The 25,764-nt window shown below is 41.7% G+C and overlaps 1 protein-coding gene across 2 annotated transcripts in view; it reads right to left on the minus strand.

Annotated features, from left to right (window-relative positions):
• The window catches only part of cbfb (core-binding factor subunit beta), a 99,887-nt gene that overhangs the window by 34,249 nt on the left and 39,874 nt on the right, over positions 1–25,764 (minus strand). For both annotated transcript variants that reach the window (XM_063067402.1, XM_063067403.1), the window contains exon 4: positions 1,679–1,795. In XM_063067402.1, coding sequence (XP_062923472.1) covers positions 1,679–1,795 — 117 coding nt within the window. The remainder of the gene's footprint in view (positions 1–1,678; positions 1,796–25,764) is intronic.

A 25,764-nucleotide genomic window follows, 5' to 3' on the forward strand; every position in this document is an offset into this window, starting at 1 on the left:
AAATTACAAGTATATTTATAAATTTCAGTTTTATCAAACAGTTATTAAGAAAAAATAAAAGGACCTATTACAGTTAAACCAGTCCACATGTGCACATGGCCGTTGGAGATCGTATCTTCCAAAAGCTGGGTATTAACCATTACTCACGGTGCTGAATTCTGATCACAAATCACTGCTAGAGGTTCCTATCTTGGACTCCGTCTTGCGAAGCACTCCTTGCAATTGCAACTTCCCTTCAGATGGAATCCTACGGCCATCTCTCCCGATATTCTCCCCCCCCCGCATCTCCCGCCAAAACACTACAAACCTCACCAGTGTTTAGTCACAAATCTCTCTGCCCAGCTCTCTAGAACCTTCTCCCAATTGCATCATCCTGATTGGCTGACAACATTCCTAATGTCCCTTATCTTTAACTGAAATCAAAACATTCTACCAGCAGGATACACTGCTTTTACAGAAAGCTACTAGATGAAATACCCCACAGCATTAGCTGTAGACATCTTAGCCCAGGGCATTACACCTAGATAAAGTGGATGTAGAGATATTGTTTCCCATAGTGGGAGAGTCCAGAACCAGAGGGCACAGCCTCCGATTACAAGGAGGTCCCTTTAGAACAGAGACAAAGAGGAATTTCTTTAGCCGGTGTGCAAGAATCTTTGGATTTCATTACCACAGACAGCTGTGGAGGCGTCACTGGGTATAGGTAAAGCAGAGGTTCATAAGTTCTTGATTAGTAACGGCATCAATGATTATGGGAAGGAGGCAGGAAAATGGGCTTGAGGGGGACAATAACCACCACGATTGAAGAGCAGATGAGTTTCGATGGGCTGAATGGCCTAATTTTGCTTCTATGTCTTATGGTCTTTCCATCATTATCTAAAAACTAACGGAATTACGGTCAATAAAGCCAAAGAACTCCCTGACTGCCACTTCAATTACTTACACTGCCTAGTAAAGCCCTTTATATATTTACTCTGGAAGTTTCCTGGATATATTTCACAGATTCCCCCTCATCCATCCCTCTAATACTTTGGGTGATCCAAACAATACTGGGGAAATTAAAATTGCCCCCCTAATACAACCTTACTATTCTTACAGTTACGATAAATTTCTCTACACACCTGTACAAGTTCCTGCTGACTATGGGGGTGGGGGGAATGGGGTAGTGATGTGGTCTGTAATACAGTCCCACAAGAATGACCCGCCCATTCTTGATTCTAATTTCTACTTGCTTTGTTTTCATTTAATGAGATGCCAACTAGACCAAAATACCAGTCATGGTACTAGGGAGGCATCCCCTTTAATGATGTCCTTGAAAATTTAAATATTTGACCAATAGCAGGCCTCAAGATCATTTAGTCCTCTCCACAAAACTTCATTTGACCAGGCCGAGAGAATGACCCTTTTCAAAGCACTTTCCATTTAATCCAAATTTCATTTAAATCACTACATTTAGAATTTGATACGTAAATTGGGAAATTTTGAAGAACATGTGTGTTGTTATACATGTGAATTGCCAAGAATTGACAGTCAAATAGTCAAGTACTTTTCAAATGGGGGGGGGGGGGGGTCAAAAATACGCAAATATATTTATAAAATAATTCCTCTACACCAAATGAATAGTTGGCCTACAAGTTTTTTTTTGAAAAAGCGAATTTTAGAAATTAACTATGCTTACCTGTGCACGATCTTCATCAAACTCCAGACAGCCCATGCCATCAAGGCGCTGGAGGTCAATCCAGCCCTTCCAGATCACACAGACACCATTAAGTATCATGGGGGCCTTCAGGAATACCTTTACAAAGAATAAGAATGAATTAGAAAAATACAGCTTAACATTAAACAGGGAACCTAGAAGAGTACAGCACAAGAACAGGCTATTGGGCCCACAATGTTGTACCGTACTACCTAAAGAGCAAATCAAGAACACCCAAACACTAATCTCTCCTACCTACACCACTTCAATATTCCTCCATCTACCTTACATCCATGTGCCCATCCAAACATCTCTTAAAAGCCTCTAATGTATGTCTGTTCCACCATACCAGGCAGTGCATTCCAGGCATCAATCTTACCCCTCACATCCCCCTTAAACCTACATATTCACCACCTCTCACCTTCAATGCTTCCCCTCTCATATTACACATCTCAACCCTGGAAAACAGATAATCTGCCCACCATCTATGCTTTTCATAATCTGGTAAACTTCTGTCAGATCTCCCCTCAGCCTCTGATGCTCCAGAGAAAACAACCCAAGTTTACCCAGCCTCTCGAGATAGCACATGCCCTCTAAACCAGGCAGCATCCTGGTAAACCTCTTCTGCACCCTTTCCAAAGCTTCAACTTAGTTCCTATAGTGGGGTGACCAGAACTCTATGCAATACTCCAGATGTGGCCTAAGCAGAGTTTTATGAAGTTGCAACATTGACTATTGAACTCAATGCCTCGAGCAATAAAAGCAAACATTTTTATAACCATTCTTTACTACCTGTGTAGCTACTTTCAAGGAGTTATGAACTTGGATTTCAAGATCTCTCTGCTCAGTAACACTGTTGAGGACCTGGCCCTTTAACAGTGTACTGTCTCCTTGCATTTGCCCCATCGAGGTGCAACACCTCACATTTATTTGGGTTAAGCTCCATCTGCCATTTCTCAGTCCATATCTGCAACTGATCTATACCGTGCTGTATTCTTTGCCAGTCTGTTACACTATCCACAACTCCACCAATTTTGGTATCATCTGCAAAAAAAAACAATACTAACCCACCCACAGTTTCATCCAGGTCATTTTTATACATCACATACAGCAGAGGTCCAAGCACAGATCCCTGCAGAACTCCACAAATTACAGACCTCCAGCTCGAATAAGTCCCTTCAACCACCACCCTCCTGATTTTCATGTAAATCCAGTTCTGAATCTAAACAGACCCCACACATCTTAATCTTCTGAATTAGCCTCCCATAAGGAACTTTGTCAAACACCTTACTAAAATACATGTAGATAACATCCACTGCCCTACCCTCATCAATCTTTCTCGTCACCTTGTCAAAAGTCTCAATCAAATTGTTAAGGCACGACCTGCCACACACAAAGCCATGCTGGCTCTCCCTAATTTGGTCATGGGTTTCCAAATGCTCACATATCCTATCCTTAAGAATTTTTTCCAGCAATTGCCCTACAACTATGTGTGATTCCCTGGATTTTCCCTTGTTCCCATCTTAAAAATGTATGTTAGCCACTCGCCAGTCCTCAGGGACCTTGCCTGTGGCTGGAGAGGATACAAAAGCAGACATCCCACCCTGCAAAAGCTCATTTCAGGGAGGTACCACCCCTGACCCCTGCAACCCCTTATCCTCTCCCCCTCCCCGTCGACCTCCAAGCGTGTATATAATACTTTGTTTAGTCTAAATCAATTTTGTCTACTCTGTAAACCAAGTTGGGTATATGCAGAAAATGTGATATTAAAATATATTATCATGTTTATTCTATTACAACTTTAAGTAACGCTACAGGGAGTTTGGCCTCATCACGAAGGACATCAATAGAGTAGCTCCTTAGCAGCCAGCCAGCTAGCTTAAATAATGTTAGCTGTGCTAATGAACGAATGACACCTGTTAAACTCATCTCAACATGTCTTTTACATTTTAACCCACCATGAGCAATAGAAAAGTCACTGTTGCATAAAGTGCAGTGAGCAACACTCATTATTTTTGAGGTCGACTGTAAAGCCCACCCACAGAGAAAACTGATAGGTCTACTTAGCAGAGGACCCCACCCTTTTTTGCACCGCGGACCAGTTTAATATTGACAATATTCTTGCAGACTGGCCGACTGGGGGCGGGGGTGGTGTTAATCACGACCAGAATATAGGTGATAAGTCAACTATAAGTCACTTATAAGTGGCTAATACACTCAATTTCTTTTCTAAAAGGGTTTACCTAAGGAATTTAATATTAAACACTCAGCGCATATTTTCCTCGCATGAAAATAGTGACAAGTCAATTATAAGTCACTTATAAGTCAATAGCATCATAACATTTTAAGTAACCCTTGGATATTAAACACACAGCGCATATTTTCCTCGTATGAACATATAAAATCATTGCAACACGCCAATATCGCTGAATCAGTGGGAGCCCTGGGCTTGTTTCCCTGCAACAAGACGGTGCCATCGAGGGGTGATGGGAGACAGCGATACTTGAAGGGGGTTCCTTATGTCCAGTCTATTCCACAATTTAGTTTTCTTTGCATTCATTGCAGAAAACCCCGCTTCGCAGAGATATAATGTTGGAAATGGAAGCAATGTTTTCAGTGCTTCCATGGCCATCTCAGGATATTCAGCCTTGACTTTGATCCAGAATGCCAGCAGAGATGTTATGTCAAACATACTTTTCAGCCCACTGTCATTTGCAAGGTCAAGGAGTTGATCTTCTTCCCGCATTGACATGGATGACGCATGCGCAATAACCTCGCGTGTGTCAAGTTCAACAGTGGGCGTGACAGGGAATGAGGAAAGGTGCAGCTGACTCATTGTTTCATATCGCCAAATCATATCGTTTCCTTGTGGCTCGGTGGTTGGGGACCACTCTTAGCATGAAGAGAGACCAATCAGGATGCTCGCTCTCCCTCTCCCTCTCAAAAAAAAATCCATTTCCAGGATATTGTATATAATTTCCGGGCGTCAGGGAGTTGCTATCAATATGCGGGAGACTCCCGGAACTTCCGGGAGAGGTGGGATTTCTGCAAAAGATACTGGTCAAGGGCCCAGTAATCTCATCTCTTACCTCCTTCAATAACCTGGAGTAAATCCCATCAGACCTTGGGGACTTGGCCACCTAAATACTCATTAGGAAACCCGACACCTCTTCCTCCTTGAACTCTAAACACCCTAATGCATTTATACATTCAGCACTAATCTCCTGGGCAGCATGGTAGTGTAATGGTTAGCACAATGCTTTACAGTACAAGTGAACCAGGTTAAAATTCTTGCTGCTGCTTGTATGTTCTCTTCATGACCATGTGGGTTTCATCCAGGTGTTGCTGTTTCCTCCCACAGTCCAAAGACATACTGGTTGGAAGGTTAATGGTCATTATAAATTGTCCCATAATTGGGGTCGGGTTAAATTGGGGATTGCCCCCCTCCACACACACACATCATTGAGTTAATTCAAACTCTGCAAAACTAAAAATCAATGGAAAAACTTTGCTAATATGAAATATGGAATTCTCCTCAAAGGCTCACCAGCATAACGTTAGACTTGGAGAACTTGAATAGTGAAGAAAAAGTTTACTAAAAAGTGCAGATAACAGCAGTCTATTGCTTAAGTTCTAAATGTTTGGAATGTCATATTGTCAGGGATACAACATCAATTATATCAATGGCTTCTTTTTGGACAAATGAAATAGAAATTTTTTTAAAGTGGTCATAACTTTAACCTGCAACAAATTGAAAGGTTGCACAGCACTAGAAATTTCCATTATTTCAGTACTCAGTGTTCTAGTAACCACATTTCAAACTAATTATCTTATGTAAAATGGCATGTGATTACTGTATGAGTCAAGTAGTACAAATCAAGCCTGCTATGCCCAAAGTTGAAGTGACCGTACAGAAAGAAAAATATAAAGCAATTGCTTTATAGCTAGAAACGCAAACAACAGGAATTCTGCAGATGCTGGAAATTCAAGCAACACACATCAAAGTTGCTGGTGAACGCAGCAAGCCAGGCAGCATCTGTAGGAAGAGGTGCTGTAGGCCTCCAACTTTCAAATCCCTTACTCACTCTTCCTTCAGTTAGTCCTGAAGAAGGGTCTCGGTCTGAAACGTCGACTGCACCTCTTCCTACAGATGCCGCCTGGCCTGCTGCGTTCACCAGCAACTTTGATGTGTGTTGCTTTATAGCTAGGCAGGCTTAAGGACCCTGTGTAGAAGGACTACCAACATCAGGTAATTGCCAGTGAACTAGAAATGCATCTGTGCAATCAATGAGAACAGATATGAAGGGATTTAGAATGTATGTCTAGTGCACATTCTGGAGCAGAGGGTGGCGGTAATGCACCATTAAGTTGGATGCCAACCGCCGTAAAACAAGATACAGACAGACAGACAGATGAGAACAGATATGCTTCTCAGCTGCGAGCTTGGATAGTCTGCCTCCTCAGATATCATGTAGTCAAGTAACTAGTTCAACTTAAATTACAACCAACTGAAAGATTAATACCAAAATTAAGAATGAATTACTGACAGATCATAGAGATATGCATTTTGATATACTACTGTTTAAGCTCTTACTATGGTAGGCAAGAGGAGAAAAACAGCCTTATAATTGTTTGCCTCAAATTATTATTAATCACTGAACTCCTACTCCTCCTGGGTAGTGTTGGATTAAATGAAGTACATAATGTAATTTCTATATCCAGCATTAAAAGAATGGAGTCAAAATAAGATTCATGATTCATCTCTGAAACAGCCTTTCATGCCAAATATTCATCCCACCACCTTAATCTACACACTAATTAAGAATATGGGCAATACCTGCCTCATATTTGCCAAGTTGCAAGTCATTGAAAACAGATGAGGATTTCAGCAAAGGTGCTGTTTATCAACAGATACAAAACACCTTGTCTTCGTTATTACAAACGCTGCTTGGAGGGATTTAATTGCCCCAGGATGGGTGTAATATACAACACTTTCTCAACCTTAATTGTTCTTTTTTTAAAAAAGCAGCAGAACTTTATCCAATTCCTCCAACCTGTCATTAATTTCAACCAGTTCCACAATACTCTATTGAACAACAGCTCAAATGTCTGTTATTAGACTTTAGCCCCAATTCCATGATAACACTGAACAATAAACTTAATTGTTTAACTGAACCACAGCATTTTTAAAAAAAAAAGGGGGGGGGGGAGAGGAAGGTGGAGAAGCTCCACTTTCCTGCCACCCTTTCTGTGAAAGATCCTTTCTGATCTCACACCAGGTTTTCCCAGTTGGTCTAAAGTCTTAACTGATTACGTATTTAATCCCTACATTTAACATCACACTTGAATCACATCAAGGTGATAATAAAGGCAGAATTTAAACAAATTGTCTCTCAATTCTGTCCTGAATCATGATGTTATGGCTATATTCTGACAGTCATCTTATCCCCTCAGTCACAAGTACATCCTACTTGTTGGATGGGAACAAATTCAATACCATTTCTTACAAGACACTGTTTATCTTATCAGTCACAATTCACTGCATGTACTCATTTTCCTCCATGTTGTATTACTGAGATTTAGATTAAATTTCCCAGATATCCCTACTTCATCCTTACATGCTGGCTTTTCTAAACTATACTCCAACTCAATGGACAAGGTGGAATGACCTAAAACACTGTTCTCAAAATCTACTGACAGAACATCTTGCTTCTTTCAATTCATACATTTATATTGTGAATATTGAGAGTTGTTTACTGCATACATACATTGATAATAAATGAACCTTTGAACCTTCAATATTAAATTTGCATCAGGCAAGTTCAACTTGGATTCCTTTTGCTCACCTAATTATCTTATTCCCCCCAAGCATAATTTGTTTTTGGAAATATGGTAAACCTTCATTATTCTGCAATCCAACTATTCAGAAATCCTGACGGTTCAGCATCTGGCTCAATCATTTACCAGGGCCTGGTTCCTGTAAACTCATCATCCAGTTCTGTTGGCCATACTCCCTTTGACTTGTGGAGATCTGCTGCATTTAAGTTATAACTACAGTGGAATTCTCCATTATATAAATCTGCTATGCTGAGAACTATGGTGGTGCAAGACCAGCAGATTTTTGGGACTATCAGTTTATTACTTTACTAAAAGCAAGTGAAACAGCAACAGTTCAGTGAACCCACGGTAAGGTTCAGGGGTTTGTAGGCACAGAGATCCCAGCAAGTGGACAGAAAGAGTAGCACATATCACCTAGTGAGACAGGTGCCGAACAATCAAGACTTCTAAATGATTGGATAGAGAATTAGTGTTCTACTGCAGTTAAGTTTCTCACTTGCTTCATTATTCAATTTGATTTTAAATTTGGTCAAACATATCATTAACTGTTAAGAATAAGTAGCAACAAAAAAAAATCTAAATCAAAAAACTTCTACATGGAAAAGCAGGAAAAAATCCTTCAGATTAGATTTTGGAAATGTAAAATAAAGGGGCAGCATCTGCAGGAGACAATGAAGTTAAAGGCAACGATCTCAAAATAGCTTCACTTTCCAGATAATGGCTGATTGTAGAATATTTCCAACATTTTTGTATAATCTCAATAATATTGTTTTTCCTGTAAACTGGCAATAAATCAGAAAAATGCTGGAGTAATATCCAAATGAGATTATTGATTGCCAGCATGATTTTTACCTCTTAAAAGTTTCAGGTCCAGATGTGACATAATGGTAAAAGTTTTCATTTCTGAACTGAAAAGGTACAAAAGTTCCAGTGAATCACTAAAACAATGTTACTGTATACCACTTTACGGAGGTGGAAAGGAATAACTGCATACGTGCCAACAACTACGTAATGACAGCTGAGCTATACTTTAGACCCTTGACTCCCAATATTGTGGCTGTTTAATCGGCTACAGAATTGCTTATAGGAAATAAATATTTCTAGGTTTTAACGTCAACAAACAAAAATACACAGAATTAATTATCTACTCCATTTATCCTATCTTTCTAATGAATACCATAGCTCTTTCACATCAACATACCCTCAGCCACATTAGTCAGTGCGCATGTGCCGGTCGTGCATGCAGCCTGGTACAGCCGTTCCAATCTATTCTTACTTTCTTCTTCTTACTTTTTAATTTACGTTATTTTTTGTATTTTTTTTCCCCTCACGGTAACATGTCGAAGCTGCACCTTCTCTAACATGCTGGTGGAGAGTTTTATTTGGGTTTTCTTTAGCGCTAGAAATGGTTACATCCTGACACGCGGGACAGAAGCAAGGTCGCATTGTGTATTCCACGGACCAGCAAATACTGGCCGGTTTAGTGAGCAGAGCAGTGGACACCCCTGCTGAAATCCGGAGGAAAACACACAGAGGATGCAGAGGAGGATCACAAAGCCGAGGAAAGAGGACCGGGTCAAGACAACAGAGACTTTTGGAGAAGAGGAGTTCGGTGGGTAATACCGTTCCAGCTGACCGGAAGTGCACTGAGAGCGGTAAGCGTAAAGGAGGTGGGTGCTTACTGATCTGGTTAACAACAGATGGTGCAATCTGGGGCATATTACGATCGAGGAACGTGTTTGCAGACTGGATATTGAACTTTCTACTGTTGGACTTCGGCCACATTCCACCGTGATACAACACTTGGCGGCACGGGAGGTCGTTCCTGCCTGTGGCCATTGAACGTGCAGCTCCTCCCATGGAGGGTCAGACACCCTGAGCCAATAGACTGGTCCTGGACTTTCCATCTGACATAGTTTGCATTTTGTTGTTGATTGTTGGGGGTTTTTGTATTACTATATTTACGCTCTATTCTTAGTTGGTGCGGCTGTAACGAAACCAAATTTCCCTCGAGATTAATAAAGTATATCTATCTATCTATCTCCTTCATCTTAAATATACAAACCCTAACAGGAAAGATGAAGCATCAGTCTATGCAAAAAATTGCTAAACACACACTTCCTCCGAAGTCTCAGTCCGTCACCTCTCAACCTCGAAGCAACCTCCTCTGCACTGGTGAGACCCGATGTAGATTGAGGGACCACTCTGCCAAATGCCTCCGCTCCATCTGCAAAAGGCAGGATTTCCCAGTGGCTAACCAATTCCAATCCCTATTACATGTCAGTATATGGCCTCCTCTACTTCTATGATGAGGTCACTCGCAGGTTGGAGGAGCAATGCCTCATTCTGTCCAAACCGATGGCATGAACATCAATTTTTCCAGCTTTTGGCAGTTTTTCCCCCTCCCCCTTTCCTTCTTCAATTCCTCACTCTGGCTCCTCCATTTCTTCTTCTCTTCTCTCCACCTGCTTAGCAACACCCCCCTCCCCCACCGACAGTGCCCTTCCTGCTTCCCTTTCTCCCATGGTCCACTCTCCTTTCCTATCAGATTCATTCTTCTCTAGCCCTTTACTTTTTCCACCTGTCACCTCCCAGCTTCTCATTTCATAAATCTGACCCACCCACCTGGCTCCACCTATCATTTTCTAGTTTGTATTCCTTACCTCCCTCCCACTTTCATATTCTGCCTTCTTACCCCTTCCTTTCCAATCCTAATGAAGGGTCTCAGCCCGAAACATCAACTGTTTATTCATTTCCATTGATACTACCTGATCTGCTGACTCTCTCCAGCATTTTGTGCATGTTGCTTAAAATTTGCAGGAGTTACTTTTACAAAAAAGGATGCGCAAGGGGACTTGAAATTGTGGTCATGCCATTCAGGAAATCTAGAAGCCTTGGAAGATTTTAACTGCAGAATTCATTTAACATATTTTCCAATTTCCTGGCCAGCAGAATGTGAGGCTGGTTGATTGCCAGTTGCAACCTTTGTTGGTAGGCTGCTGACAGAGCAGGTAGTAGGGAGGGCAAGTTCAATGGCAAGATCTCAGGGAGGGAATAAAGTGTTAACTCTAAATAGTTGGGAGTTTCGAGATAGAGCATAGGTGAAGTACAAGGAAGGCTTCTGTACCTGCTGGTCTACACAATATTGCTCAAAAAGCAATTTTTGCCTTCCTTCCTGAGCCCTAGAATATGGAGACAAATAGTCAAAAGCTTAAGGAAGTTTGCCAATGCTGAAAATCCAAAGCAACACACACAAAATGCTGGAGGAACTCAGCATTTATGGAAATAAATCAAGTCAACATTTTGGGCTGAGACTCTTCTTCGGGACTGAAAAGGAACTGAGAAGATGCCAGAATAAAAACATGGGGGGGAGGGTACGGAGGTTAGCTGATAGGTGGTAGGTGAAGCCAGGTGGGTGGGAAAGCTCAATGGCTGGACAAGCAAGCTAAGAGGAGAGTGGACCATAGCAAAAAGGGACCTGGGAAAGTGATAGAGAGGTGAGAAGAGGTAAAAGGCCAGAGTGGAGAATGGAAGAAGAGGGGGAATATTTCTTTTACTGGAAGTAGAAATTGATATTCATGCCATCAGGTTGGCGGCTACCCATCGGGAATACAAGGTAGCCTCATCTTGGCACAAGGGAAGGCCATGGAACATGTCAGAACAAGAATGGAAATTAAAATATTTGCCCATGGGATGTTCCACCTTTGGTGGGTGGAGTGGAAGAGCTCGACGAAGCCGTCTCCTAATTTATGACGGGTCTCTCCAACGTAGAAGAGGCTGCATCCAGACACCGGGCACAATAGACGACTCCAGCAGATTCGCAGGTGAAGTGCTGCCTCACCTGGATGGGCCATTTGGGACCATGAATGGAGGTAAGGGAGCTGTGAATGGATAGGTGTAGCACTTAGGCTGCTTGCAGGGATAAGTGCCACGAGGGAAATTAGTGGGAGAAAAGTCACTGAGGGAGCAATCCCTGCAGAAAGCAGAGGGTGGAGGGTGGTAAAGATGTGTTTAATGGTGGGATCCCTTTGGAGATGCTGGAAGTTGTGGAGGATGATGAGGTGGTAGGTAGGGATGAGAGGAACTCTAACACTGTTGAGGCAGCAGGGAGAAGTGGCGAGCATGGCTGTTTCCTGTTAGCTTCCTCAAACAACTCCAAGATTGGAAAGAAATGACTTAACATGCACAAAGTCACAATGACTATTCGTAACCAGTCCCTGCCTATCTAAATACTTATATATCTGGTGCCTTAGAATACCTTCCAATAACTTTCCTACTATTGCTGTCAGGCTCACTGATCTACAGTTTCCCGGCTTATCCTTGGAGGATTTCTTAAACATCAGAATAACATTAGCTATTCTCCAATCCTCCAGCATCCTACCGATGGCTAAAAATGTTTTAAATATCTCTGCTAGGGCCGCTGCAATTTCCTCGCTATCCTCTAACGTGGTCCTTGTCAGGCCCTGGGGATTTATCCACCCTAATTTGCCTCAAGGCAGCAAACACCTCCTCCCCCTCTGTAACCTGTATAAAGCCTTGACCTCGCTGAATCTGTTTAGGGCCCTTGACCTCCTCACATCTACAGACCCAGGAGACAGACACAGCAAATACAGATACAAATAAATCCATTTAAGATCCCCCCCATCTCTCGACTCCATATATAAATTACCACTCTGATCTTCCAGAGGAACAATTTTATCCCTTACTATCATTTTGCTCTTAATATCTGCAGAAGCCCTTAGGATTCTCCTTCACCTCGTCTCCTGGAGCAATCTCATACATTCTTTTGTCCCCTCTGATTTGCTTAAGTGTTCTTTCATTTCTTATACACCTCAAGTAACTTATTTGTTCCTGCCTGCCTTTAGCTGCTATGCATTTTTTTCTTAACCAAGGCCTCCATATCTCTCCAAAGATATATATTAAAAAAGGTTTCAAAAACATGTTATCCTTGCCCTTTATTCTGACAGAAACATACAAACTCTGCACTCTCAATATTTTTATTTAAGGCCTCCCATTTATCAAGTACAACTTTGCCAGAAAACAACTTGTCCCAATCTACACTTCCAATTCAAATCCTTTCTAATTCCATCAAAATTGCCGTTTCTCCAATTTGGAGTCTCAACCCACATCTAAATCAACGGAACACCAGAAAATTGAGCCGCGAATCCTGACCCTCCTGCAACTAAGTCTCACGAATGGCTGCAATATCATAATTCTGTGTGTTGTGATCAATGCCCCAAGCACATCCACCTTTCCTACAATATTCCTTACATTGAAATATATGCAGCTCAGAACATTCGACCCACCATGCTTAACCTTTTGATTCCTGATCTTGTATGTGGGGTTAACAACATCTTTCTCCACAACCACTTCACTATCTGTTCTGGTGTTCTGGTTCCCATCCCCCTACAACCCTTGTTTAAGCCCACCCCTGCACAGAACTAGCAAACCTTCACACTGGGATATTAATCCCCCTCTGGTTCAGGTGCAAACTCTCAACTCTGTACAGGTTCTGTCTTCCATGGAAGAGAGCCCAATGACCCAAAAATCTGAAGCCCTCCTTCCTCCACCAACTCCTTAGCCAAATGATAAACTGTATGATCTTCCCACTTCTGGCCACACTAGAATGAGACATGGATAGCAATCCCGAGATCACAACCCTGGAGGTTCTGTCCTTTAACTTAGCACCTAACTTCTTGAACTCACTCTGCAGGATCTCATCACCTATCCTACCCATGTCATTGTTACCGATGTGGATCACAACCTCTGGCTACTTACGCTTTACTTCAGAACGCCTGATCTCGATCCAAGATGTGCAGGACCCTGGCATCTAGGAGGCAACAAACCATCTGGGAATCTTATTCTCCTCCACAGAACATGTCTGTTTCCCCAAGAAATGAATCCCCAAAACTATGGCTTCCCTTCTGAGTTCTTGTTCTTTCAGCTATGTTTCCTAACAACTGACTGCATGCTATTTAGGATGACCAGACCAATCGATCAACCGTACATTCCTGCTCCACCACATCCTAATTCTTCTTTCAAGCCCAATATTCAGAAGCTTGCCTTTTTCCCATATTAACTCTACTTTGTGGGACGGCAGCAATTCTAATCATACCCTCCCACGACTTCTGTAATTGGAGATCATGAATCAGTGCAGCAAATCCACACCATCAGGAAATGGCTGAGACCCTAGACAAGCAGTCTGCCCTCCCTCAAGTTATTCAGCCCCAATGGAATCTTTCAAAGAGCTGCATTCCTTTGGAGACAGTTCTGACTCATTCGTTCACTCTCAGTCACATGAATCTGTCTATTCATCCACCAACAAACCACAGCTATCTTCATAATATCTTATACTACACCCACCTGCTCTTGAATCATCTACATTATCAGAAGGCTTTAATCATTAACAGCTTGTACCCAGTACAGTTAAAAAGGAAGTATACTAAAATATAGCATTTTAAATCATTCAGAGTTGACAATGAAGGCAAGAGACTGTAGACAGATCTGGAGCATAAATAAACTGCAGCAAGAACTCAACTGGTCAAACAACATCTGTTGAGGCAGCTAGATATTGTTGTTGTTGTTCGTCCTTCGTAGTCGAAGATGACCATGGCTTCAAAGTTAAATGGGAGATTGGTGGCTGTGGGTCTGGAGGTGACTGATGAGGCCAATCCGGGCCCTGAAGGCTCGCCCACACTGTCCCAAAGAATCGCACATGTGAAGTCTCAAGACTGTTAAAGCAGAATTTGTCAGTTAATGCCCACAAAAAGTGAAACTTCAGGGACCATGAGGATCTTCAAAGCCATGAGGATCACAGAAGCCTCTATAAGCAGTGAAAGAGCACAGCACTGCAAACTACTAATTGTTTGCTATGTTAGCCACCTCCTACCACATTGTAGAGAATATTGAACAAGAGGACATGTTTACAAAATAAAAGGCCAGTCAATAAAAAATGAGGTGCATAGAACCATCTTTCGGAGGTAGTAAATATCTGGAAATTTCTGTCCCTTGGGGTGATATTCACTTGAAGTATTTAAAGTGAGATAAATAAATATTTGAATGAAAGATCAATGAGTTGAAGGGCATGAGAAACAGGTACACAAAAGGATGGGAGGAGGGGAGAATGAATGCATCTTCATCCCAGGATCCGCTACACTGACAGTAAACTCAGGGAAGAGTGGCGATGTAGAATAGATCTCAGTAAATCATGGAATGTAGGACAGATTACTATTCTGTTCAGAACCACCCTTTGTAAAAAGTTCTAACGTAAACCCAACTCTTGGTATCATAATTTGCTCTGGTCCTGATTCTAGTTCATGAATTGCCGTGCGGGACCTGATGCTTACTTGGCAAGATCAGATCCAGCCTCATGGTTTTCTATTCTATTACTAACCTTAACATTAAAAATGACAACTAATCCTACCAGACTAAAAGTTTTTCATTACCAATTAACCACATGAAGCTTTATTAATTTAATTGACACTGGATCTTGGATTATAAATAACCCCAAACATTTCTCCTCTGCAGACAATAGAAACCAAAGATATAATTCCATAGCACAAGCAATACTGTCCTTCTATACTATACCAGTGTGAGGCCCCATGCGCCACCTTGGCATTAAAGGTTAAGACGATGACGACAATACTCTGCAGTGTACAGCTTGTCTCCATTTATTTTCTCCCCATCATCCTGAAACTGGCAAAAAGCCATCATTTCCTAGTTTAAATATATACTTATTTGAACTTATAAACATACCAGGGGACTTCTCAGTCCGATGACATCTTTGAATTATTGACTAGAAAAGCAAATCAGCAAAACAAAAACATTGAATTTGGTTCAGCCAGACAGGAAATTAACTAAAATTAAGTCTAGTCACAATATTGCTGGCAATTCATCTGATAGTATCCTTCAACAGCTTCCAGAACATTCTATTCCAAGTACAACATGTTTTGGTATGTTTACATTGAATGGAATGGGTAGAAGTGAAAAAGTAGCATGAAAGTAATTTGGTCATTAGCACTCAATCTATGGCAAATAAAAGATGCAGTTTGTTCAGTAAAAGATTAAAGCAGTGAAAATTTTATATATTTTAAATATATATGCAAGTGTAAAAGTAATAAAAATGGAAATATACCCACAATTCAGAAGATTAAAGTTCTATCTTGAGATACAAAAATTGAAGCCTTATAACTCAATTTAATAAATCCTTCAAGTAGACAACTCACAGCTCTCTTCAAAACACAGCTAGTCACTCTCCCTCATCAAGATTCAACAACCATCAAGTTATTGCCATTTTTGTGATGAAGTGCCTAAAGAGGTTGGGCATGGCTAGAATTAACTTCTGCCCGAGCAAGAACCTAGACCCACTAAAATTTGCCTACTGTAGTGAAGTACCTAGACAATGGGAAAACATTATCAGGCTGCTATTTATTGATTACATCTCAACACCCAACACCATCTCCCCTTCACCATCTCAAATAACAATGAGTCAGAGTACAGGAATTAGATAGAGAGCTTATTAACAAGGTGTTATAAAATCAACCTTTCCCTCAATGTCAGAAACCACAAGGAATTTATCGCGGAAATTAGGAAAACATACACCAGTCCTCTTTTACAGATCAGTAGTGGTAAGAGTAAGCAGCTTCAAGTTCCTGGGTGCCAACATCTCAGAACTACCTTGGGCTCAATATTCATGCAACCACAAAGAAGCCAGGCCAAAAGCTCTACCTCATCAAGAATTTGAGGAGATTTATGTCACCAAAGGCCTTATCAAATATCTACATTTGTATGGTGGAAAGCATTCTGACTGGTTACAACACTACCTGGTAAGGATGGCCCAATGCACAGGATCCAGAGACTGCAGGAGGTTGTATACTCAACTAGTTCTAACATTGGCACAACTGTCCCCGCTATCAATTTTCAAAAGTTAATGCCTCAAGATAGCAGCATCCATCAGTAAGGACCCTCACCACCCAGGGCATGCCCACTTCTTATTACTATTATCATACAGCCTTAAGACACACACTCATTTTAGGATTAGCTTTTTCCTCTCTACCATATAACTGCAAGAGTTGCCGACATAGCTCAGCACATCATGGAAACAAGCCTCCTCTCCATGGCCTCTGTCTACACTTCTGACTGGTTGCATCACAGCCTGGTTTGGAGCCTCCAATGCACAGAACTGCAAGAAGCTTCCGAGGGTTGTCATCTTAACCAATTCCATCACAGGCATAACACCCCCCCACCCCCAGGGACATCTTCAAGAGGAAGAGCCTCAAAAAGGTGCCAACCCTTGCCATCTGGGATGTGCCTTATTTGTGCTATTATCATCAGGCAGGTGGTACAGGTGCCTGAAGACCCACACTCAATGTTTAAAGAACAATTTCTTCCCCTCTGCCATCAGATTTCAAGAGTTCATCAACCCATAACTTTTTGCACTATTTGTAGCTTGTAGTAATTTTGTCTGGACACTGTATTGTTGCTGCAAACCAATAAATTTCATGCCACAAGTGATAATAAACCTGATACAGGAGCTTCAAACAACGGTGCTTACTTTATTGAACATTTTAACATAAAGGAATTTCATACACGTGGTGTTATACAAAATATAGAGCAGATAATGCTATTACATATTCTGGTTACATACATTTACATATTTACCTACAATACACAATGCTGCTTTCCCCCCTGAAGACAGAGCATTTTACAGTTAGCTATATATAAGAAAAACAGATAAAGCCTATTAACTGGCTTCCTTAGTAGAGTTTCTTCAAGAGCACTGATCTTTGTCGATGTCGGAAATAGATTCATCATTTATACATTACTTCAGTGCCTTCAGATGGATCTCTTGTAATTATTTTATCTACATTTCTGATTTAACCCTTTAAACTGGAAATTTGGAACACTTTATCATGGCCCAATTGCTGAACCTTGTATATGCTCACTCATCTGATGCCCAACACTTTGAATAATTCAAAATTATGTGTTCTTCCTCAAACCATTACTTTCTGCTCCAATTATCATCTTTCTACTTTAAAAGTTAGATTCCAAAGTCCAGCATACAAAAATCAAATTCTCTCTAGAGTAAAATCAGAAACAAATCACTAAGTTCTATGTTATTTAAATATGTAGTTAGTCAAATACTGGTTTATTGGGAAGACCGTATTCTTTAACACATGCAGACAACATGTACAGATCAATCAGTTGCTTCCCTGGAAGATGATGTGGAGAAATCTCTAGATTCTTAATACCGTTGCATTGCTTGAACTGTGGTCCATCATTGCACACCATCTCTGTTAGTATTCCACAGGATGCAAATTAACCATTTAAACTTTTCAACAGTACATTCTGCTGTACAAATACCTACAAAATTTGACTTCAATCTATTTTTGCATGTGTTTTAACAAAGGAAACAAAGGAATTTCATCCCTTTAAAAACAAGGATGAAATGGATCCAGTCATTTTAACAGTCATATGTCTGAGGTGGGACTGCTTTGCATTATCAGCAAAATTTACAAATTTCCCTTCATTTCTTAAAAACGGATGCTGGAAATGCTAGGAGGTTTGGCAGAGAAACTGGAACCTGACGAATATTTCCAGCATCTACCACCATTTGAACTCCTTAAGCCACACAATAGGACTCTCAGTACACTGAGGCTGGGAGGGAGGGGGGACCTAACTGAAGTAGATAACAGGAAACTTTACCCACAATAGAATGATAGGTTTAATGCAAAGAATAAAAGGGATAGAGATCAGAGCATATTTTTCCATCCAGAGCGTTAGTCATCTGAAATGCACTAAGGTAGTAGAGACCGGTACTCTCACATTTAAAGATCATCTCCATGAGCATGTGAATCAGAAAGCTGTGTAATATAGTGTACATAAAGTCTGATTGATGTGGATGGATTTCTGGCTTGGTATGGACATGTATCTATGCAACATGAATATAGTGTGTTGCATATGCTACAAGCAAGTAAATCTTGGATCTTCAGCAGTAGTTGTAATATTTATGTTGATTTTCTTTTGTGACTGATTTTAAAAGTTAATTTCTTCTTTGCATACTGCATTTGAGTCTACATTCCTGTTTATAATGATTGTTTTACAAGTTAATGCTGTACTTCTTTCTGTTCTCATGAAGTCATTGATTCAAAACATTAATTGTTGCTTTCTCCATGAATGACACCCAACCTACTGAGTAACCCCCACATTTTTAGTTTTTGCTTATTTCCAGCATCTGCATTCTTTTGCTTCTTACTTCCTCCATCTCTTCATTAGGCTTTTGTGTATTGGTAGTATATGGTTTTTAGTTCAACAAATCCTATAGGTAGCTTATCTCCAATTTTTCTAAGTAAATTATTATCAAAGTACATACAGTACCTATATAAAAAAGTATTCATCCCCCTTGGAAGTTTTCATGTTTTATTGTTTTTACAATACAGGTGTCCCCCGCTTTTCGAACGTTCGCTTTACGAAACATCACTGTTACGAAAGACCTACATTAGTTCCCTGTTTTCGCTAACAGAAGGTGTTTTCACGGTTACGGAAAAAAGCAGCCACTCCTCCCCGGAACGGCATTCAAGCCAGCATTGTTTAAACACGTGCCTGTGAGCAGCCATTAGCAAGATGAGTTCTAAGGCATCAGAAAAGCCTAAAAGAGCTCCTAAGGGTGTTACACTTAGCATAAAACTAGATATAATTAAGCGTTTGGATTGTGGTGAACGAAGTAAGGACAAAGTGAGTTTGGCTTGTGGAAGTTGACGAAGATGATGTTGAAGAGGTTTTGGCATCCCATGACCAGGAACTGATAGATGAAGAGCTGATGCAATTGGAAGAGGAAAGGATAACAATCGAAACCAAATGCAGTAGTGAATGGACTGAAAGTTAATTCGTCCAGGAACTGAACGTGAAGCAACTGCATAAGATTTTCGCTGCAATGATTGCAGAAAAGTACTACTTTAATTTTGAAAGGGTACATCGATTTAGGGCATATTTGCAAGATGGTTTGAGTGCTTACAAAGAACTGTATGATAGAAAAATGTGCAAGGCTAGCAGTCAAGCAAGCCTTCCACATCAGCCACAGCAGACAACAAACCTCGACCTTCAACATCGAGGTAGGCAGACATAGAAGATGACCTGCCTGCCCTCATGGAAACAGACGACGAGATGACACACCAGTGTTCCACCACCTCGACCCCCGGGCTGCGGACAGATACCGATTCACGGAAAATGCAGCAGTAGCTGGGTCGCGGAGAATGCAGCGGTAGCCAGGAGACAGCCAACACGTCTTTAAGAAAAAAGCCAAAATAGACAAGCTAATTAATTAGGTGCCGCCCAGCACCTAATTTTTTTGCCCAGATCAGAGGCGATTGCGTCGCCTCTGATCTGGGCCGACATTTGCGTGCTGGGCGGCACCTAATTAATTAGCTTGTTTATTTTGGTTTTTTTCTTAAAGATGAGCTGGGTGCGTTCCGACTACCGCTGTACCCCTGCATGCTTCGCGGATCAGTACCGGTTTGCTGCCTGGAGGGTTCGGGCCACTGCACCACCCCAAACTCCGACAACTCAGCCTAACATACCATAAGTGTGCTCAATGTCTTCTCGATTCCAGTAAGTGATACTACACTGTACATACATTATTTCTACTTTATATGGGCTGTGTATTTTTATGTGTTATTTGGTATGATTTGGCAGCTTCATAGCTTAAAGGTTACTGGAGAGCGCTTGCGCCGTGTTTTTGCCAACAGTGCTTGCGTGAGATTTTCGCTACAGAGAACAGTGCGGTAATGATCGTAGAGAAGTATTTCTACTTTATATAGGCTGTGTATTTCTCATATCATTCCTGCTTTTACAATATATTCCTGTTATTTTAGGTTTTATGTGTTATTTGGCATGATTTGGTAGGTTATTTTTGGGTCTGCGAACGCTGACAAATTTTTCCCATATAAATAAAAGGTAATTGCTTCTTCGCTTTACAACCCATTTCATAGGAACGCTACCTTCGGGTGGCGGGGGAAACCCATATTGAATCGGTGAATTTAATTTAGCTTTTTGACACTGGTCAACAGAAAAAGACTTGTGTCAAAGTGAAAACATCTCTACAAAGTGATGAACAATTTACAAATAAAATACACAAAATAATTGATTCCAGAAGTTGTTCCCCCCCCCCCTTTAATATGGCACAGCAAATCAATACTGGCGCAGGTTTTGGAAGTCACTTAACTAGTTAAATGGAGATCACTGTGTGCAGTCAAGGTGCTTCAATTGATTATAGTAAAAATACACCCGTATCTGGAAAGTCCAACTGCTGGTGAGTCAGTATCCTGGCAAAAACTACACCATGAAGACAAAAGAACACTCCAAGCAAGTCCACGAAAAGGTTATTAAAAAGCACAAGTCAGGATATGGATACAAGAAAATTTCCAAGAAATGGAAAAAATATGGCACTGCTGCAAATCTGCCTGGAGCAGGCCATCCTCAAAAATTGAGAGACAGTACGAGGAGGGTACGAGTGAGGGAGGCCACTAAGAGAGGCCCATGACAATTCTGGAGGAGTTACAAGCTTCAGTGGTTGAGATGGGAGAGAGTGCAATACAACAACTGTCGCTCAAGTGCTTTACCAGTCAGAGCTTTATGAAAGAGTGGCAAAGGGAAACTACTGTTGAAAGCAACTCACACAAAAGGCTGGTGGAACGCAGCAGGCCAGGCAGCATCTATAGGAAAAAGTACAGTCGACGTTTCAAGCTGAGACCCTTTGTCAGGACTAACTGAAAGAAGAGATAGTAAAAGATTTGTGCGTCAAATGTACGCTGTGGGTATCGTCTACCTTACGCCATAGGGTGACGTGCATCTCCCTAAAGATGTAACCCACGCGTCGAGGCGACGCAGACCGCAACAACTATGATTGGTCCGCTTGGTAGCAGTGCATTTTTCTCAACCACATTTCCGGTTGCTTTTCTCCGCCATGTCTGTACACTGACGTGAAATAAATGGTTGGAGACGATGAACCAAATAGTCAAATCTACCTGCCAACAATATTTGAAATGCATTTCCTTATCCATGTCTCTCACGAAGAAACTCACAGTGGCATAGAAACCCCACCGCCAACTAGCATTTTTGCAGAGCGACGCAGACACTACGCATGCTCGCTATGGCGAAGGGCTACGCAAAAGTATAAATCAGCCTAAGAGCTGGAAAGTTGATTGGTAAAAGGGATACAGAGTTGGAGTTGGGGGAGGATCATGGGACAGAAGGCCTAGGGAGAAAGAAAGGGGGAGGGGAGCCCAGAGGAAGATGGAGAGCAGGCAAGGAGTGTTTGTGAGAAGGACAGAGAGAGGAAAAAAAGGGAGGGAATAAAAATAAATAAGGGATAGGGTAAGAAGAGGAGGAGGGGCATTAACTGAAGTTAGAGAAATCAATGTTCATGCCATCAGGTTGGAGGCTACCCAGACGGAATACAAGGTGTAGATCCTCCAAGTGCATCTAACAAGTAGCTGCAACATGACTTCCTGACTTTTGGCCTCAATGTCTTGCCAATGAAGATAACCATGCTATAAGCATTCTTTATCACCACTTCAATTACTTGCGTGGCTACTTTCAGGGAGCTATGGGCACAGACCTCAAAATTTTTCTGTACAGCGTTGTTAAGAGCCCTGCCATGAACTATACATTCTCTTTATATTAGCTTCTCAATTCAGGACATCAGAGATGGCCTCCCTCTTCAAAGAATGGGGTTTCCCTCCCTCTACTATTGATGTTGCCCTCACCCACATTTCCTCCATTTCCCGAATAGCTGCTCCAACTTATCTTCTCACCACCCTAACAGTGATAGAGTTCCTTGTGCCCTTACCTACCACCCCATCAGCCTCCACTTCCAACATATTAGCCTCCAAAACTTCTGCCATCTCTTAAGAGATCCACCACTAAACATTTTTACCTTCCCACTCCTCTCCACTTTCCACAGGGTAAAGGAGCAACACCTTATATTGTGTCTGGGTGGCCTCCAACCCAATTTTCTTTCTGGTTAAAAAAATTCCATCCCTACCCTCTTCCCCACTCTGACATTTTATCTCTTCTCACCTGCCTATCATGCCCCCATAGGTGTCCTCCTCCTTCCTTTCTCTTATAGAAGACTTCAGATTTCTTCTTCTCCAGCCCTTGACCTTTCCCACGCACCTGGATTCATCTGTCACCTAAAAGCTAGCCTCCTCCCCCTCTCTTTTTTATTCTGGCATCTTCCCCCTTCCTTCTCAATCCAGAACAAGGGTCTTGCCTTGAAACATCAACTATTTATTCCATAGATGCTGCCTGACCTCCTGAGTTCCTCCAGCATTTCGTGTGTGTTGCATTAGTTTTCCCCAATTAAATTCTATTTACTCATTTCTGTCACTGATCTGTATTCTGCTTTGTCACTTGACAGCCTTCTACACTGTCCACAACTTCAATATGTACCTTTTGAACAATTAACAACTCCCGCATCTACATTGCGAAGTTATTTCCATATTCCACAAACATACACCCTAGCACCGATCCCTTTGCAACACTACTTGTCACACCATTCAGCCACAATAATACCCTTCCACCACCATCCTCTATTTTCATGGGCAAGCCATGACCAAACTATCTCAATTTTCTGGAACAGCCACCACATGGGACCTTATCAAAAGTCTTACTACAATCAATGAAGACAACATCCACTGCCCTACCATCACCTTCAACACCTCTTCATGTCTCACTAACTTGAGTTTTGATCTGCCCTGCACAAAGCTACACGACTGTCCTTAACAGGCCATATTTTTCCAAATGCATACAAATGCTATTCCCAAGAATGGTCTCCAATAGCTTCCCTGTGACTTGAAGTTTATTGGCTATAATTTACTAGATTCACATTTCTCTTCTTGAAGAAAGGAGTAAAATTAGTACTCACCATTCCTCCTGGACCTTTCCTGTTATTACTGAGGAACCAATACATAATTTAACAGCAATCAATATAGATTTTCAGCACCATTCTCCAACTCAATGTAGGTGGAAACAAAAAAAAGTTTATTTTCAGCCTTTTGATACAACCTACAAATGGTTCCCCATCTCATCACATGCCCAAAGCTGTCTTAGAAACTTTTTACTTTCAGCCTGTTTCAATACTTGGACTTCCACATTCTTCCTTGCTATAATTTTGCTTCAGAAATGTGTTTATCCACCTTCATGAGAGCTGCAGCTCTACAATAAAATGCAGCTGCCTGGAGATCTCCTTAATGATATACTGATCTGACCTGCAGCACTGTGTTTAGTCATCAATGATGCAATATGTTTTTAGGCTATTGACTTGTAACTGTCTCTGAAATTTACTTGTGAAATCAAATCCTATAAAAACTATAATAAAAGATAGATCAGCTGGCTTCAACCTTTCCACTTGACATTAAAAAGAACATTGTTAGCTGCTCGCAGTCCTCACAAAATTTCATGACGAACTACTGGTTGTTTAATTTCACAGAACTGTACCTTTCAGACAATATTCCAGGTTTTTTCAGTATTATTTACTGGATTTGTCCTGATGGACAGATCCATCAGAAGTAACGTCACAATCAAAATCATTCATCAGGAGGCACGCAAATCGTTAACTCTAAAATCAGGTCAACTATAGACAAAGATATCTTCCCAACCCCTCCACTGCTCCCTCATCTGATGAACAAAATCTGTAAAGAGCAGCAATGGTAAGAGAGCAAGGGCAAAGAATATGCTTTGTGTAGAGTCTCCAACATTCACCAAGCTTGGCTACACTACAACACTACAAAAGGAAAATAACTTTTGTTTTTGTTTAGTGTTGTCTGACCATCCACAAGTCACAAGCCTCTACTTCCTCAGGAGTCTGTGAAGATTTGGCATGTCATCAAAAACCTTGGCAAACTTCTATAGATATGTGGTGGAAAGTGTGCTTACTGGCTGAATTACTGCCTGGTATGGGAACACCAATACCTTCGAGCAGAAAATTCTACAAAAGGTAATGGATTCAGCCCAGTACATCATAGGTAAAACCCTCCCAACCACTGAGCAGCACTCAAAAGATCCTCACCTCCCAGGCCACGCTCTTTTCTCCATCACGCACAGGTTTCTGTTGTGCGATTCTTCTCAGTCCAAACTCAAGTCGTCAAGCCCTGCGGCGACGGGAGAGTGGCAAAGCAACAGGTGGAGATGACCACTGGCAGTTGTAGCCACAAACCTGCACGTAGGCGGCCCTTGGACCAGTGGTTGCTCGTCTCTGTACCTGGGGCAGCAGAGATGTCCAGCAGCATCCAGGGCAACTGGGCAGCCCTTTTTGGGACAGCACTGCCTACCATCGCATGAGGGAGGGGGTTAGAAAAGGTACCCTAAACATTGCCTGCCCCACAACATCTGGCTAGCTAAGCGCGGCTGGTGGATTATTTCCTTAGCGGTCGACGTGCATCAAGAAAAACAAATCAAAGAAAGCTCATCTTTGGAGCCTGGAACGTCCGCACCTTGCTGGACAGAGACAAGGTGGCAAAGCCCAAAAGACGAACAGCACTCATAGCGGCCAAGCTTCGCCGTTATCACATTGACATCGCTGCACTCAGTGAGACCAGGCTTGCAGACAAGGGTTCATTACAAGATCAGTGTGTGGATACACGTTCTTTTGGAAAGGGAAACCACAAAATGACGACAGGAATCACGGAGTAGGTTCTGCAATCAAAACTGCTCTGCTGAAGAACATCCCTACTCTACCCACTGGAATAAATGCATCATGAAGTTCGGCTTTCCTTTCAGCAAGTCCTGGTATATCACCATTGTCAGTGTCTATGCACCAAGTCTCGTGAGTCTAAACGAAGACAAGGAAAGTTGCTATGAGGACCTTGTCCAGACTATTTGGACAACCCTCGCCAGCAACAAACTCGTCATCTTGGGCGACTTCAACACTAGGGTGGATTCAGACAGCGACAACTGGGATAGAGTCCTTGGGAGATGTGGGGTGGGAAAACTTAATAGTAACGGCCTGCTGCTTCTGAGCAAGTGTGCTGAGCACAACCTGTGCATCACTAACACAATGTTCAGACTTGCAAACAAGTACAAAACAACCTGGATGCATCCCAGATCGAAACACTGGCACCTACTCAACTATGTCATAGTACGCCAGTATGACCTTCAAGACGTCACCATCACCCGGGCCATGTGAGATGCTGAGTGTTGGACACATCACAGGCTGGTTCGGTCGGTCCTCAACC

The sequence above is a fragment of the Mobula hypostoma genome, chromosome 14, assembly GCF_963921235.1.
Source record: "Mobula hypostoma chromosome 14, sMobHyp1.1, whole genome shotgun sequence".
Lineage (NCBI taxonomy): Eukaryota > Metazoa > Chordata > Chondrichthyes > Myliobatiformes > Myliobatidae > Mobula > Mobula hypostoma.